At 40.0% G+C, this 15,798-nt stretch overlaps 1 protein-coding gene across 1 annotated transcript; it reads right to left on the bottom strand.

Moving 5' to 3' along the window:
- Window positions 1-2,737: 2,737 nt before the first annotated feature.
- LOC111862755 (39S ribosomal protein L4, mitochondrial) lies at window positions 2,738-15,757 on the bottom strand. The gene is made up of 6 exons (XM_023848414.2): window positions 15,542-15,757; window positions 14,383-14,600; window positions 9,485-9,709; window positions 6,528-6,637; window positions 6,371-6,444; window positions 2,738-3,126 (listed from the first exon to the last, which is right to left on the bottom strand). The coding sequence occupies exons 1-6, from the start codon at window positions 15,687-15,689 to the stop codon at window positions 2,978-2,980; spliced, it is 924 nt and encodes a 307-aa protein (XP_023704182.1). The 5' UTR covers window positions 15,690-15,757; the 3' UTR covers window positions 2,738-2,977.
- Between the last annotated feature and the right edge of the window lie 41 nt (window positions 15,758-15,798).

Raw genomic sequence — 15,798 nt, 5'->3', positions numbered from 1 at the left:
AAAGTTTGGAGACCCCTGGTCTAGACAGTCGGCTCAAAGATGGCGGTAAGGTTGTCAGCCTTACGCGCCAGCAGCGCTTTATTCCCCAGGAAAATTATTTACTTAATTCCTGGTACTCATTTCTGTTAGCGGCTGAGTCGACCCCATGGCCACAGTGCGGACGGAAGGATTAGGTCAACTGAAGAAAATCCAATGACTTCATCGGGACTTGAACCCGTGAACTTCCGGCTTGTAGCATAGTGCCTCAACCAACTATGATACCGCGTGCCACCCGCCCTCTCACAGTATTATATACAATATCCTGTCATTACCAAACTAAATCCTGGAAATTAATATCTTCCTGAATGTAATGCCATGTAGTTAAGTTCAACATTTTGGAGGAGCAAAGTACCTCCATTTTCAGGATCAAAGATCAGAGTGAGGAAGTAACTAGCTAACAGATTGTTTGCCACCTGCTCTTCCTGGTGACTTAAGTGGCAGTACTCTCCTCCAAAATGTGTGAACTTTTACCAAACTACATAGTATCTCATCCCAGAAGATGGTAACCTTCATAGTCACTACTGTGAGAACCTCAAATCCAATAAACTGAACTCTCTTTGCTGCTGATTGGATTCCTTTATGTATAAAAAGTTTGTCTTTAATTTATGATCATTATAGTTTTCATCCAAAACACAAAATAATATTATCTCATTGTAATCATCTGCATTTTAAGTCTTCGGTACTGGGATTTAGTGAATATTTTGAATATCTGCAATAAGAACACTCTGACCACGTTTCTGATATATATACTGTTCTGCTATTGACTTGCTATAAATAAGGATGAAAGCACAAAAAAATTTATGGAACATGCTCTATACAACTGCATGATGGTTCAGTGTGAATCCTGTAACATCTGGCCTGTATTCCCATTAAATCTAACTTATACTTTTGTCAGATCTCTTGCTGTTGTTTTCAGTGAACCTGACCTCTAGAATTTCCAGGTTCCACATCCAGAACACACTGAGAAGAGAAGGAATACCCTAGAATAATGCTGTTCTCAGTACCAAAGACCAAAAAGAGAACAGAAGTAAACAAGTAAAAAGAAACATTTAGTACAGATTACATAAATTGGATTTTTGAGGTTCTAACAGTGGGAAATATTAAGAGCCTGGGACGTGATGCCACATACTCCAGTAGAAGTTTACCATAATTTTGGAGGAATGCCTCCATCTTCATGGTTGAAGAATAAGCCAAGGAAGTGATACAGTTACTCTGCTTGCTCTTTAACCCTGAGGACAGAGCCAGTATATTACTTTGAAATGTCTGTGAACTTCTACAGCCCCAAGGGCAGTGCTCATCATATGCTGGAACATCACAGAAATATCAAAACACATTGCCATAGCTAAACGCAACAAGGTGTACTGTGATAACAGGAATGACGACTGTATCACATTCACACATCTCTGCCTCTTGCACTGAATGGAGAATTTAAAAATGCCAATACAGTTCTCAATTGTTACATCTGATTCTACAAGAGTCACTTCTTATTAAAACAAGTACAAATACAGGTCAATTATATCATTTGGTTATGACAAAATATATATTTATTTATTCCTAGTTTATTTGGTGACTATGCCTCCAGACCCCCATACATTTTCATGGAATCATGATTAGTTAATTAAGCAGACAACCTTACATTTTAAACCTTATTTATCATTATGAACAAAATGGCTATTCCAAGTGAAGCTAACATTCACCTCCAGCCAGTGCTGAGATCAAGAATGTGTGGATCTATACATCCACTACCCCACATGCCTTCGTGGCATAGTGCTTAATTACTTAGCAGAGGGAGAACTTTACTTTTGCCTTAATGCTACAACTGAGGTCACTATAACCCAAGTTTGACTCTACTGTAGGATGACTATTGATGAATCAAGATTCTAGATGTTTCTGCTACACATGAGCTTGAAGTCATCATTCAAGGTCCGAGGCTACATTGTAATATTACAATGGGGGTGTTTGGAGTGTGAAGTTGACCACTCACCCTCATCTAGAGCCAAGGTCAAGAAGAGTGGAGCTATACCTCTACTACCTTATTTGTTTTCATGGCATAACACTTAATTAATTAAATATAGGGACAACTTTACCAAGAAGACTTCAGTTCCTGTTAGTTATTTTCTGTCTTACTTGCAACTTGCTTTTTAGAACCCTAGTTAGTTAGTTAGTTATTGGAGAGGATGGGTTTCCCCATGCACTTAGACCTGTAGTGGTCCATTGTGCTTCCCTCTATGATTTCTATCAGCCTCTATGTCCTACTGGTATTGGTGCTTACCATCAGTCCCGCCCAGCCAGCGAGACTGGCTCTACTAGCTGAGAGGTATCTATAATGCTTCCCCCATCTACCAGAGGTATTAGTGACTACTGTTGGCCGGGAAATGTTCGCAATTTGGCTCAGTGACCTCCTTTGGAGGTATGAGGTTCTTTTACGTGCCGTAAAGCTACGACATGGGACCCACAGCTTAAAGTCCCTCCCGGAGGACTTGTTCCCTGAATTTTTCCGCCCTTAAAAATTCGACGACCTCCGCCGGGTATTTCAACCCGCGTACTACAAGTCATGAGGTGGGAACGTTACCTCTAGACCACGGAGGCCGCTTTTTAGAACCCTAAGTTTCAAACATTGAAATCTCTTCTGCATCACTGGTGCTTGCACACTACATGTTCAGACCAACATTCGTTATCTTCAGGTGATACATCAATATATGCTTATATTTTTTCTGCATTTATTTCTAGACCACCTTCATGAGCATGTAACAGAACTTTTTGTGTTTCACATTTGCCCAATAAATAAACACATATGCATAGACCAAAAGGTAGCTGTAAAACATCTTCTGTAATCTCCAATTCTTTAATGACACAGATGTATGCATATAATAGAAACTGATTAACAAAGTTAGAATGTCAAAGTTTATTTTATACAGATCAATCCAAAGTCACTGCCTTAGCCATTCTGATTTAACTCATACTTCTTCACCACATTACAGATGTCAGGTCTGTTTAGTTGGTACAACAATTTCTCTTCAATACGATTCACTGCTGCTAGAGTGAGTACGAGGGTGTCATGTTTCAACATGCTGTATACATTCAACCCTAGGGGATGAAAAGAAAAGAGTCACCATTAATGGAGAGTATAGGGATGACACAAATTTACACACAGCCAAATATAAAACATCAAATTTTATATCTTGCTGAACAGCTCAGTTTTATAGCATCATGTTAGAAATACAACACATCAAGAACACCTGATAACTGTTCAGCCATTAACTTCTGACTTGTATTTAAGAGGAACCTGGTTTGAATCTTGAACTACTTACATTAGGCTGCCATGACTGCTTCCTTCTACAGCCTTCACAATTCAATTACTACCACCCTATCACCCACCACCGTATGGTCTGAGTTAAGATGACATATATTTATGCTTTGTGCTTATCTTTATCTCTATGCTTAAGCTTTATGACATTAAATAAACAAAAAATACAAGTCTGTGCAGTTGAATAACCGAGCAAAAGAGAGCAGGAGCATAAAAATTGGATTAATCATTAATGATGGTGAATTCACTGAACACAAAACTAATTTTCAGGTGCTGCCAGTACGTGTATATGGTTCCCAGTGCTGTTACATGTCCAAAAATGCTGCCATCTCACACTGAGGTATATAATACATTTTCTATTATGGTTCACATTTAAATGTATCACCCTGCATTTTAACAACACAATATTTTAGCACATCATAACTAAATAACTCCATGGAACTCAGCCCTTCTCGAGAAGCTGCCAATTGATATTCAAGAATTTTCCAAAATGTTACAGAACCTGAAGATTCAATACCATGCTCACAAGAGCCTTCCACTTGTCCCTATCTTGAGCCAGATCAATCCATTCCATACCATTCCATACTCTCTCTCTCTCTCTCTCTCTCTAAGATCCACTTTAATATTATCCTCCCACCTACATATAACGCTTCCTAGTGGTCTCTTTCATTCTGCCTTTCCCACCAAAATCCTATATGCATTCTTCTCCTCCCCCATGCATGCAACATGACCTGCCCCCTTGGCTTGTTCATTCTAATTATACTTGATGAAGAGTATAAATTATGAAGCTCCTCCTTACGCAGTTTTCTCCAACCTCCTACTATGTCATCCTTCTTCAAACCAAATATTTTCCTCAGCACCATGTTCTCAAACACCCTCAGTCTATGTTCTTCCCTTAGTGTCAGAGACCAAGTTTCACACCCATACAGAACCACAGGCAAAATTACATTTTTACAAATTTAGGCAGCAAACAAGAAAACAAAAGATTCTGCACCAAATGGTAGCAAGCATTACCCACTTTCAACTTCCTCCTGAATCAAATTTTGATTTGTTACTGTCATTCCCAAATATCTGAACTGTGTCACATTTTAAAGTATCTGTTAGCTGACTTTATGTCATGATCTTGCCCAGCATTCTGGTGATGAGACATAAAAATATACTTATTTTTCTGTGTTTACATCTAGACAAACCTCCTTACCTGCATCAATTACAGTTTCTGTGTCTTTCTTAATGGTATCTGTGTTATCTCCCAACAGATTTACATTATCAGCACAGACCAGAAGCTGATGTGTCCCATTTCAGTTCAGTTCCACCTGGTTCTCCTAATAGCATATTCTAAAGCAAAGTTGAAAAGCAGTAGCAATACAGCATCTCCTTGTTTTAGACCATTCTGGATAGGAAAATTATCAGACAAATGTTTACCTATATGGACTTTATCCTTATTATTAAAGCACTGAACAATAATGCAACAATATTTTTTTTTAAATATAAAAGACATCTAAAATATGTTTCTCACTAAAAGTGCATCTTTAATAATTTATGATGTTAAAATCATAAAATGTCTTTAGTTTCACATATGTTTCTTCGCATTTTAAGAGTAGAGAGAAGAAGATGGTCTTGCGCTCTTCTCAGTTGGCCTGCATCTGTTTTCACCAAGCATTCAGTAGAGAACTAAACTGTTGTTTCCATTATTAGTTTAATGTGTTCCTGGCTGGCTCTTAGTTCTTGTTTCATTTCATCTCTGTCGGTTTTTCTGGTGGCCTCCTTTATGGAGACTAGTGAAACTGTCTTCTTCTCCATTGTTTCTTGATTTATTTAATACTGGATTTTGGCCATCATGGCTTTCAGGAATTCCATGTTAATCATTTTTGTCAGATGGCACTATAAAATCGATCTTTGTTCCAATACTTCATCAGTCCAATCCAATCTGTACCACTTCTAACACCAGCTGTCACATCACAGTGACCAAAGACAGGTTTTGGATTGTTAATTGGATTTATTGGATACTTACAGGTTGTAAGTATAAATAATTATAACACTGTTGCTAACTTTCACATTACAAAGCACTGCATGCTAATTTCTTCATTCTATCTCACCAGTTCTCACGGATTTAGAGCACAGGAACTATAAAGCTTTCTCTAAATCACACACTCGAGATACCACTGCACTACAGAACACATAAAGTCTTCAAACCACACGTTAAATCTTCACAGGCTGACTTCTTGTACTCTTCTGTACTCCTCAAGCATACTGCTATCCTCTTGTTTGCGTAGTAACTGCTCGGAATCCTCCTGGACTCTTACTTACATAGCCATGGAATGGAAATACAGCAAACACATCATGTGACCTCTACCTACTGTTGTGTGGTGTCCCTGTGGACACAGAAAACATGTCCTCCTCTATTGTTGCCTGTTGGACCACGTTTATAGAGCTGCTGCCTGGCAATGCATTGATCAAATCCATTACAATATATAAGAATTTTATTAGGGCTTCTGTACACATTTTTGGGGCGAGAAAGGGTTCCTTGGCCATGTTAAAATTGGGAAACACTGATCTAAAATTGTATCAATGACTAGCCATCAAAGGCAATGAATGTTCCAGACCTGTGACAGAGGGACGGGGGGAGGAACTTTGCTCAACATGAAGTCCGAGACCTACTTGCTTAAGACTAAGTGAAACAACAGACCAGTGAGATTACTGTCTTATACAACTAACTGCTGGGAGCACAGTTCTCCTTGAGAAGCTGACAGTCACTTACCTACGCAAGGCTAAAAGATGTATTACTATGTTCACATGAGCCTGCCTATCCTAATCCAGACGTATCCATTTTACAGCCTCACACCTGATTTCTTTAAGATACATTTTATTATTTTCCTCACATCTATACATATGTCTCCCAAGGGTCTCTTCCCTTCAGGTTGTCAGATTAAAATTCTGTGTACATTTTTCATCTCTCCCATATATGCTACATCTCCTACCCATCTCACCCCCCCTCAATTTGATGAAGGTGTACGAACTACTCACCATAAACAGGCATCAGGTTATAATGTAATATGGAATCAGTTGCAGCAGTGATGTTTCTTGGCATTATGTCCATCCTGAAATATTAATTCTTTTTCATAACTTAATAAACAGAAAAACACAGTGGTGTTCATATTCAAACACTAAAATTAGCACTTACTCATCCACAAGGAGAACAGATGGCCCCCAGGTCCGACTGTCTACAAGATCTTCAATATATTTTGGATCATCTGTTGGGATTTCCAGAGAATTCACAATATGCAAATCATCCTGAAATAAAAATTGATAAGTTTCTAAATTGGCACAGGTACTCCTCATTACAAAAAAGGTAAAAATATTCCTGTAACCGGAGGTTGAGGCTCCCACATTTTCTAGACGATCGGCTCACATATGGCGGTGATGTTGGCAGCCTCAAACACTAGGCACCCTTTACCCCCCAGAAAGATTCCTGGTACTCACTTCTGCTAAAGGCTGATTTGACCCCAGGTCCACTGCAGCTGGAAGGGTTAGGTCTATTGAAAAATCCAGTGATCTCATAGGGAATCAAACTCACAACCTTCTGGCCTGTAGCATAGTGGCTCAACTGACTCTGCTACTGCATGCCCTTTCCTCAATATACATAAGGTCGAAAAATATGATTTCATTTTACGTGCTCAACCAAACCAATTTCAATTAACAGCATTTACCTTAATTGTCCAGTATCCACTGGGTGGGCCCCAGATCTTGTCTGTATACTGTGGAGAAAATAAAAATATCTGCCCATATAGAAATCTGCACCCTGGTTGTCAGGCACATGGCTAGTCATTATTATACTGTTGTTGTTTTCCATCTAAAGTTGTTCAGTAAATCCTGCCCCATTTATCTGATGTAACAAGACAACAATTTTATCACATTCAACTATGCATCGGCATACTTACTTTGGTTTATTTTCCTTGGTAATGGCACAGGTCAGTTTGAATTTAGAAATTATTTAACCAGATTTTCCTATTAATATAAAAGAAAATTCCACCTTCCTTCCATAATGGTGGGATCAACAATATGACAGCAAATACACCCAAAACTGAAATTAATGTGAGTTCAGAAAACCAAAATAAACTTCTGAAACGCATTAAAAATAACATAGAGCCAACCGATCCTTACTTTGCCATGCTCACTTCTGTTCCTTATTACATCTCACTGGTGGAATATGAGTGGAAAACATATGTATGCATACACCATATTCACAACCTGGTGTGACTCCAAGATTTCTACCGGCCACTTAAAAACAGAATTTAACTTCACAAACAGAATAAAATCCTTCATGTCTTCTCACGCTACTTCTACGTACTGAGAAATTATCAATTTCTGTTCGCACAGCGAGCTTTTCAAAATTAATGGGTCAAAGCTAATACAAAACTGCTTCTTATGTACATTACATCTGCTCTCCAATGAACTGTTCTCTCATTTGTGGCTCTAATTTTAGGTCCATGATATGTTTTCTGTGAGCTTGTTCTTGGTTATCCCCTCCCCTTCTTTCATTCTTGTCTGTCATGTCAAGGGGTCCCATGACCAGGCTACCCAATCACCCTTCCCTCTCCATTTCTAGGGTAGTCTGCTTGGGTCTGCAACTGCATTGAAACATTCTCTTCTGATTTCTTGAGTCATGTGGGATGAACATATTGAATATTCTGTCTAGGCCCATTCTGATTCACACGGCTGTGCCTGTGGCTAAACCATGTTTGCATTGTCCATTGCAGCCTTTGGATCTGAAGGAAGCCTTTGCCAAAACTGTATTTAAGGAATGCAACAAAGTGTGTTCTGTGTGAGCATGTTCTCATTGTTTCGTGGAACACAAGGCTGTGTGAGTGTGTATACCAGGTATAAGGTGAGCCCATGTTTTGGTTTCACAAACACAAGAATATGCCCTGCTTCTTTCTGATGGAAGTGTCATCACATGAGGCATTTGCTAGGCGCAATTGTTTCATGCAAACTGCATTTTCTTTATGTGAAGATTTCATGCATTATTCTGAAATTGAGTTATTACTTGTGTCTCCTGTGTATCTACTACCCTGAAGAGCCCTATGTTGCAGATGATGATTCTCTAACCTTGTAATTCTGTTTCATTGGTCTTCTGACCTGAGTCAGTTTATGTTTGTTATATTCTTTGTTCTCTTCCTATTGTTATTATAGTGTGACGTGGACGACGCAACACTCGTTAAACACCCCCTCCCCCGCACTGACGTAACAGGGGAAACTGTAGCTGCTATGCAGCAATAAAAAATTCTCAACAGCGTTGCCCAACAACGCCTTTGTAAACACGGCGTCACGCAACAGGGGAGCCCATGCAGCGACTGTTGCTAGGCAATCGGTAAACACGATGTCACACAACAGTGAAAGCTATCACGTTTCTGTTTTCTGTGTTGTCCGTGCCGAGGCTAAATAAGGAGCAGCAAACACTGTTCAGTAGTGAGTGATTAGGGAGTGAGGATTGAGCCAGTTACAAGTGAATGACATTGACTGAAGTGGAAGAAGTAACTGTGATACTGCAGATGGGAGTAGTTGTGTTATATGTTATATATAATATATAATAACATAATACAATACGTTATTACAAATTTAATTCTTTCATTTGGTAGTAGTTGCTTTGGGGGGGGGGAGCATGAGACTTGATCCTGTCTCATCAGGTGTTGCTTTATCATGCTCCCATTTTCTACATGCCTGTTTTTGGATGAGCCCTATGTCACCTAGGGAGCACTGTAAACTACAGCAACAGAATCAGACTGATAAAAATGGCACTGTGCACATGTTTTCTGAAGAGCGTTAAAAGCAGGCGGATCATGAACCTAGTCGTTTTTCATAGTACTCAACTATTTCGCATTTCATCTGGAGCTGTTTCACAGGAATTAAAGGGGCTGGCAACCCATAAATGGACACAGCCTGAAACCATCAAAGTGTTTGAAGTATGGTTTAATGTATTCCACATACCTCCACCCTAAAAAAGACAGATGTGTGTACATATATGTACGTGCGCCAAAAACAGATATATATATATATATGCTAATTTAATCTAAAATTTCTTTCTATTGACAAACTTCATGTAAACAAATGTTTCAAAAAGAAAAATTAACCAGGACTTACCTGTGCTAGTTTCACGGAAAGGCAAGATATCAAGCCATGAACTCTGGTGTAGAATGGTAACATATAGAAGTAGGTCTTGGGAGATCGAGGGCCATGTGAAAGACCTCCCCCTCGCCACAGGGGTGAACGTATGCTGCCATGACGAGCTCTCCCAGTACCTTTTTGTGGCCAAGGTTTCCTTCCACCTCCACGGACTTCTGCACGGGTTTTTGTGTGATCATATCGCTGTAATAGAGGAAATTCATGAGTTTAAACAAGAAGAAAATGTAGCACAACTATGATCACAGGAGACGTTTGGCTGGCAGTCACTGTGCAACCCTCCAATATGTTGTCACTCACACAGTCAAGAAACAGAGTGAACTGTGCTGCTTGCTCAAATACTATGTATTCAGGTCTCAGTTCCTTTACTCCTGCAGGAGTATACGCTTCAAAGTGTGTTTTCATTACTTCTTTACAGGCTGGATAATTGAGGAATCAGGGTTCGATTCTTGGCAGGGGAAAGAAATTATTTTTTCCTCCACAGTATCCAGACTACCTATGGGGTCCACCCAATCTCCTATCAAATGGAAACCAGGAGCTCTTTCCCCAGGGCCAAAGTGCCCAGGGTATAAAGTTGGCCACTGACCTCCAGCTAGTGCAGAGGTGAAATACAAGTATATTTAGAGCTTCATGTCATGGTACTCAGCTAAGCACAGGGACTTCACTCTTACTTTGCATAAGAAAGAAAACTTGTAGAAAGTAAATTCATTGGTTCTCTCATAAACACCTGCACGTACAAATCCTCACAATGTCACTTGTACTGAAGTTTGAAAAAAGTGGTGGATAATGGGTTTATTCTGCGACAAAAATAAACAACCAAAGAGGACGCTCTCCTTGCCATCTGTGTCTTGATGGTTTCCAGCTTGGCTTCCTTTTGAACCCTGAAGATGATGGTGATATTGTCCTCCAAAACATCAGTGAACTTCTACCAAACTATAAAATGTTACACCCCTGAAGATCATACTCTTCATAGTAACTGTTGTGAGAATCTCAAATTCAACAATCCAAGAGGAATGTGCTAACAGAATAAATTTAATAAGACATTTAGGCACAGTAAGGGATCAACCCTTTTAACTGTTAAGACTCCTGGCACAAGAAACTGGTGTTCTGCTTGGATCTGTATTCAGACACAAGACTAATGAAATTTTGTCCCTCTATAATAATAATTGCATGAGCTTAAGTAACCAAATTATGAAGCAAGTCACTTTTGCATATAGTTGCTGCAAAATGTGCAAAACATAGTCATGGTTCCATAGCTTCTCTTAATGCGAGAAGATGAATTTAGTGGTCATGTCAATACACAAAATGTATGAATTTTGAGTGAAGTGTTATTACATAGGGTATACAAGTATGTAGTGGTGTGGTGTGTTGTAAGTGTATGGTAAATTACTGGCCTGAACGTTTTCAGCAAAAAAATGGAATTCAGATCAGTGTGTGTGCTATATATTGAATCACTTCAGATCTTCTGAATGTGTTGCTATACTTGTTTTAAGCTGTGAGGCATGCTTCATGGCAGAAGAGGGTCAATTCTAGCACCACTTAATACAGAGTCCTAATATGATGTATGGTAATAAATCATCAAAATCATGCAACTCTTACAAGTATTTAGGCAGTTTGTAGAATGTAAAATAACAAAATGGTGGTTATGTTAAAATTTCCTTCAGCTCTCAGCTTGATGGTGAAATGTGGCATGGAGACATTTTAAAACATAAAGCTACACGCTATGTGTGAATTACTGTTTGTAAATTAACAATTTCAAATGTGTCAATGTTGTAAAATTTTAAGGTTATATCTGAGAAATTAAATGTAGACATCATCTACACTTAAATGGTAACTCTTCACAGAATTAACTGAAATAAAAAATATTATTAGAAATAAATGTGTGTGACTAGAAACCTATGAAAAAGGAAAGTAGAACATAAATTTTGCTTAGGAGACATTTTTTGTTCTTATTTAAATGTTCACATTTTAAAAGCTTACTCTTTATTTTACATAATATTCTGTGGGAACATCCCACATTATCACGCATTTCTGCAACGCTCGCTCTTCACATCGCTTTTCACCATCACGCGCGCTAACCAATCTGATTGCTTCAAACGTTCATATTTATACTGGGATCGCTCCTGGCCCGCATCTACGTCATTACGCGCGCTAGCCAATCAATTCTTCCTCCTCACTTTCGAGTTTGGCTCCGCCCCACCGACCAGCATATAAAAAGGAGCGACTCCAGAGCAGAGTTATTCAGTTCCACGCAGTTCATCATCAGCCTACGAGCTAGCAACATCAAGCAACTCCAACCAGCAGGCTTCGTCGCCAGCGCTCGGTCTTCGGAGACATCGGCAGGCTGCGCCAGGCACGACTGCCTCGGCCCTCCAGCGCTCTCACACCCGACTCACTGGGGCACCGCGCCTGGACTCGCCGGTGGTCGTGTTACGGTCCGACTCACTGGGCATCTGGAGTAGCCACTGCCTCATGGCTCCTGCGACCGCACTCCACGACTAGCCTTTTCACCAGCCATTCACTGTAACTAGCCTTTCTCCTTACCGGTGCACGCCGCGCTTCCTCACCGGTCAATCATCTCAGCAGCCACGGTCCTTTTCAGGGCCAACACACTGTTCCGAAGAAGTGGGTTGTCATAGGAGTAGTGACAAGACTACACACGTTGACAAGAGCCCCACATTGGTGACCCCGATGTGATTGGAAGCGCGTGTGGTGAACATCAAGTAACGACTCCTACGTTGGATCATCACGGCCCAGCATAGACGCCGCATACACTTCGCAAGCAGCATCACTTCCCGCAAGGGGGGGAGTGATGTGGGAACATCCCACATTATCACGCATTTCTGCAACGCTCGCTCTTCACATCGCTTTTCACCATCACGCGCGCTAACCAATCTGATTGCTTCAAACGTTCATATTTATACTGGGATCGCTCCTGGCCCGCATCTACGTCATTACGCGCGCTAGCCAATCAATTCTTCCTCCTCACTTTCGAGTTTGGCTCCGCCCCACCGACCAGCATATAAAAAGGAGCGACTCCAGAGCAGAGTTATTCAGTTCCACGCAGTTCATCATCAGCCTACGAGCTAGCAACATCAAGCAACTCCAACCAGCAGGCTTCGTCGCCAGCACTCGGTCTTCGGAGGCATCGGCAGGCTGCGCCAGGCACGACTGCCTCGGCCCTCCAGCGCTCTCACACCCGACTCACTGGGGCACCGCACCTGGACTCGCCGGTGGTCGTGTTACGGTCCGACTCACTGGGCATCTGGAGTAGCCACTGCCTCATGGCTCCTGCGACCGCGCTCCACGACTAGCCTTTTCACCAGCCATTCACCGTAACTAGTCTTTCTCCTTACCGGTGCGCGCCGCGCTACCTCACCGGTCAATCATCTCAGCAGCCACGGTCCTTTTCAGGGCCAACACACTGTTCCGAAGAAGTGGGTTGTCATAGGAGTAGTGACAAGACTACACACGTTGACAAGAGCCCCACAATTCCTTTCCCTCATAGAAAAACTTCATGCTTATTTTGTGTTGACATGAACATTTTAAACAAAGCCACTATGCCCTCTTGCAACCTGAGGTTGAACTTCAGCCATCACATAAATAATAAAATTTACAAAGAGGGTTTACACAAGGCATTCAACTGTTTCAAACAGATCTACACACACACACACACACACACACACACACATCAATTTCTGATTCTGACTTTCACTTTGACTCTGACTTTGAAGCCAGTCAGTTGCCATCCAGAACAGACAAGAGCATGGAAGCAGAAGAATATCCATTGTTGAGAGCTGTTACAAGGCAACGACTGGTGATGACAGAAGACATTTATGTGTAAGATCTACAAGTTTGTGATGATGGCACATTAGTACAAATATTATGTTTCTGAACATTATCCATTGTCCCGTCCTTATCTAAAAACCGTTTTGTTTATTTTTCAAAACACAATGTTTCAGAGCCGGATTCTGTCTCCATCTTCAGGTAAAACCTACTCAGTTGGGTCCAACTGATAGAGCTAGTCCCTTACCAAACAAGATGTTGGATAATTTCCAAAAACATAATATCTGTACTTTTCTGTGTGTTGCAGTATAGTGATTTGTTGAGTGTGCAGATCTGTGAAACTGGTATAGTTACCTGTAGTTACTACTTATAAGTGTTCAGTAAATCCAATTACCTATCAAAACCCCATGTTCAGGCCTTAACGTATAACAATACATTGAAAATAAGCAAAATAAACTGATTTCAGAGTGTCTTTGTTGCTGATATATATAACATTAACCTAACTGCACAACATTCTCCAGTTAACTTAGGAACCAAGTGATCAGAATGATTTTCCAGTTTAGGTGGTCATCACTCTGTAAACCAAGGGCTTTTGTGTTTATTGACTCTTGCCTGTCCAATGTTTAATGGATACTGTGGTGAATTATTTCTTAAAATTTCATCGTATTTGTTGCACCTAGATTTAGAGCCAGTTTGTTAGCAGTACACCATTTGCTCTTACAAGAGACAGCTCTGTTAGACAATACACAGAAATCGTCAAAATTGTTACTAGAAATTATGACACTAATATCATCAGTGAATATTACAGGTATTGAAAATATACTGTCACATGTATTAGTGATTATATATAGGATTTGATTGGTAATTGGTCTTAAAAACTAGCAAAAGCAGGAGTTACAAACAACAATGAAAATTATTAACTGAACTGTACCTTCAAATACAAATGAAATTAATAATAATTACCTTCTAATAAAAATAATCAGAACAAAAACACCTTGAAAAAAAGAACACATTTAAACGTGAGACACAGATATTTCATGCAAACTTACAGACACAACTGCAGGATTACATACCACTTGTCTATACTTTGTCTGCCATTCTATGTTTTCATGGATGATGTCAATTCTAGGCTGCGCACCAAACACATCTGGATGTAGGTCAATCAGTCCAAGCTTCTGCTCTTCCACAGTGTCAAGGTTCTCAACCCATGCTTGTTGTACTCTTTTGTACTTTGGGGGATAAGCTAGGACCCTAGGCATAATAGCTGTGGTGGAGAGACTGCTGCTAGAACCTGTTACATTCAACAAATGTACCCAAAATATCATTCTGAGTCCTATACTTGTCAATACGCATCATAAACAATACTGAGGAATGTTAAAATTTGGGGACTTGGGTAAAAGGACAGCATTCTTTAATTTACTTAATATATATAGACTGGATTCTGTCTCTGTCTTCACGTAAAACCTACACAGTTGGGCCCAACAGATAGAGCTAGTCCCTATCTCCAGTCACCTATGCCATTTTTAGGAAGAGGCACATAACTTAAACACAACACAAATATAAACAAGACCTTGGATAATGTCCAAAAACATGATACTTGTAGCAATGTACCATTGTCACAAACTTTTAGATCTTAAATAATCAGCAATTTTACATTACAGAAATGTGCAGTGTGGAAACATTTTGCTAATAAGCACTGACATGTCCACATCTCTTTACCACCTTGAAAAAAAACTGAGGGTCACACTAAGGCCCGAATACAGTGCATAGTAGGGAAACAGATATCAGATTCAGGCCGTGGCATTCAGACTCCATACACATGCAAGCAATGCAACATCCTCTTTGTCAAATAGGGGTAAAAATGAACCACTGAAAAGTGATTATTGTCAGATTCATGTACTGCACAAGAAAAAATATACCTACAAATATTACAGAAAACATAACATCCTTCTGTTACGACCATAAACATCAATAGGAGACAGCCGATCACATTCAAAACTTAAATCATCACTCGAATACTGATACTGCGTCAATTGTGGAGGTTCTGTATAACTTAATTTTAGTTAAATTAAATTTTACACCAGGTATATGACACTCTTCCCCGGGGCAGTACGAGGTATCTCACTACAACATTTAAAATGAACTGGTCTCCCTGTAGCAAAATTTGGGAATATAATCGGGGTAGGGCTCATAGGTTAGTTTTAACTTTGAAAGTAACATTGATTTACTAACCTGCTGCACTTCCATCTTCTAATGTAACGGTGGCCGAATTAAATCGCCTTCCTACGTAGGTATACTTGTATATTCTGTTTACCGACTTTAGTAATACTGTTGAAATATCGATATGAGAAGTTATACAAAACTTATACATGGACCCCATCCCAATTTACATGGTTTATGTCAGTTACATGTAGTATGATCTGTGGCAATAGAGCACGGATAGTGCAAAACGTGCAAAAGTCGAACTGCGATTAATGGTTCGATGGGTT

The sequence above is a fragment of the Cryptotermes secundus genome, unplaced genomic scaffold (genome assembly GCF_002891405.2).
Source record: "Cryptotermes secundus unplaced genomic scaffold, Csec_1.0 scaffold5, whole genome shotgun sequence".
NCBI classification, from domain to species: domain Eukaryota; kingdom Metazoa; phylum Arthropoda; class Insecta; order Blattodea; family Kalotermitidae; genus Cryptotermes; species Cryptotermes secundus.
Note: the sequence above shows the minus strand (reverse complement) of the source record. Positions and strands in the feature narration are given on the sequence as shown.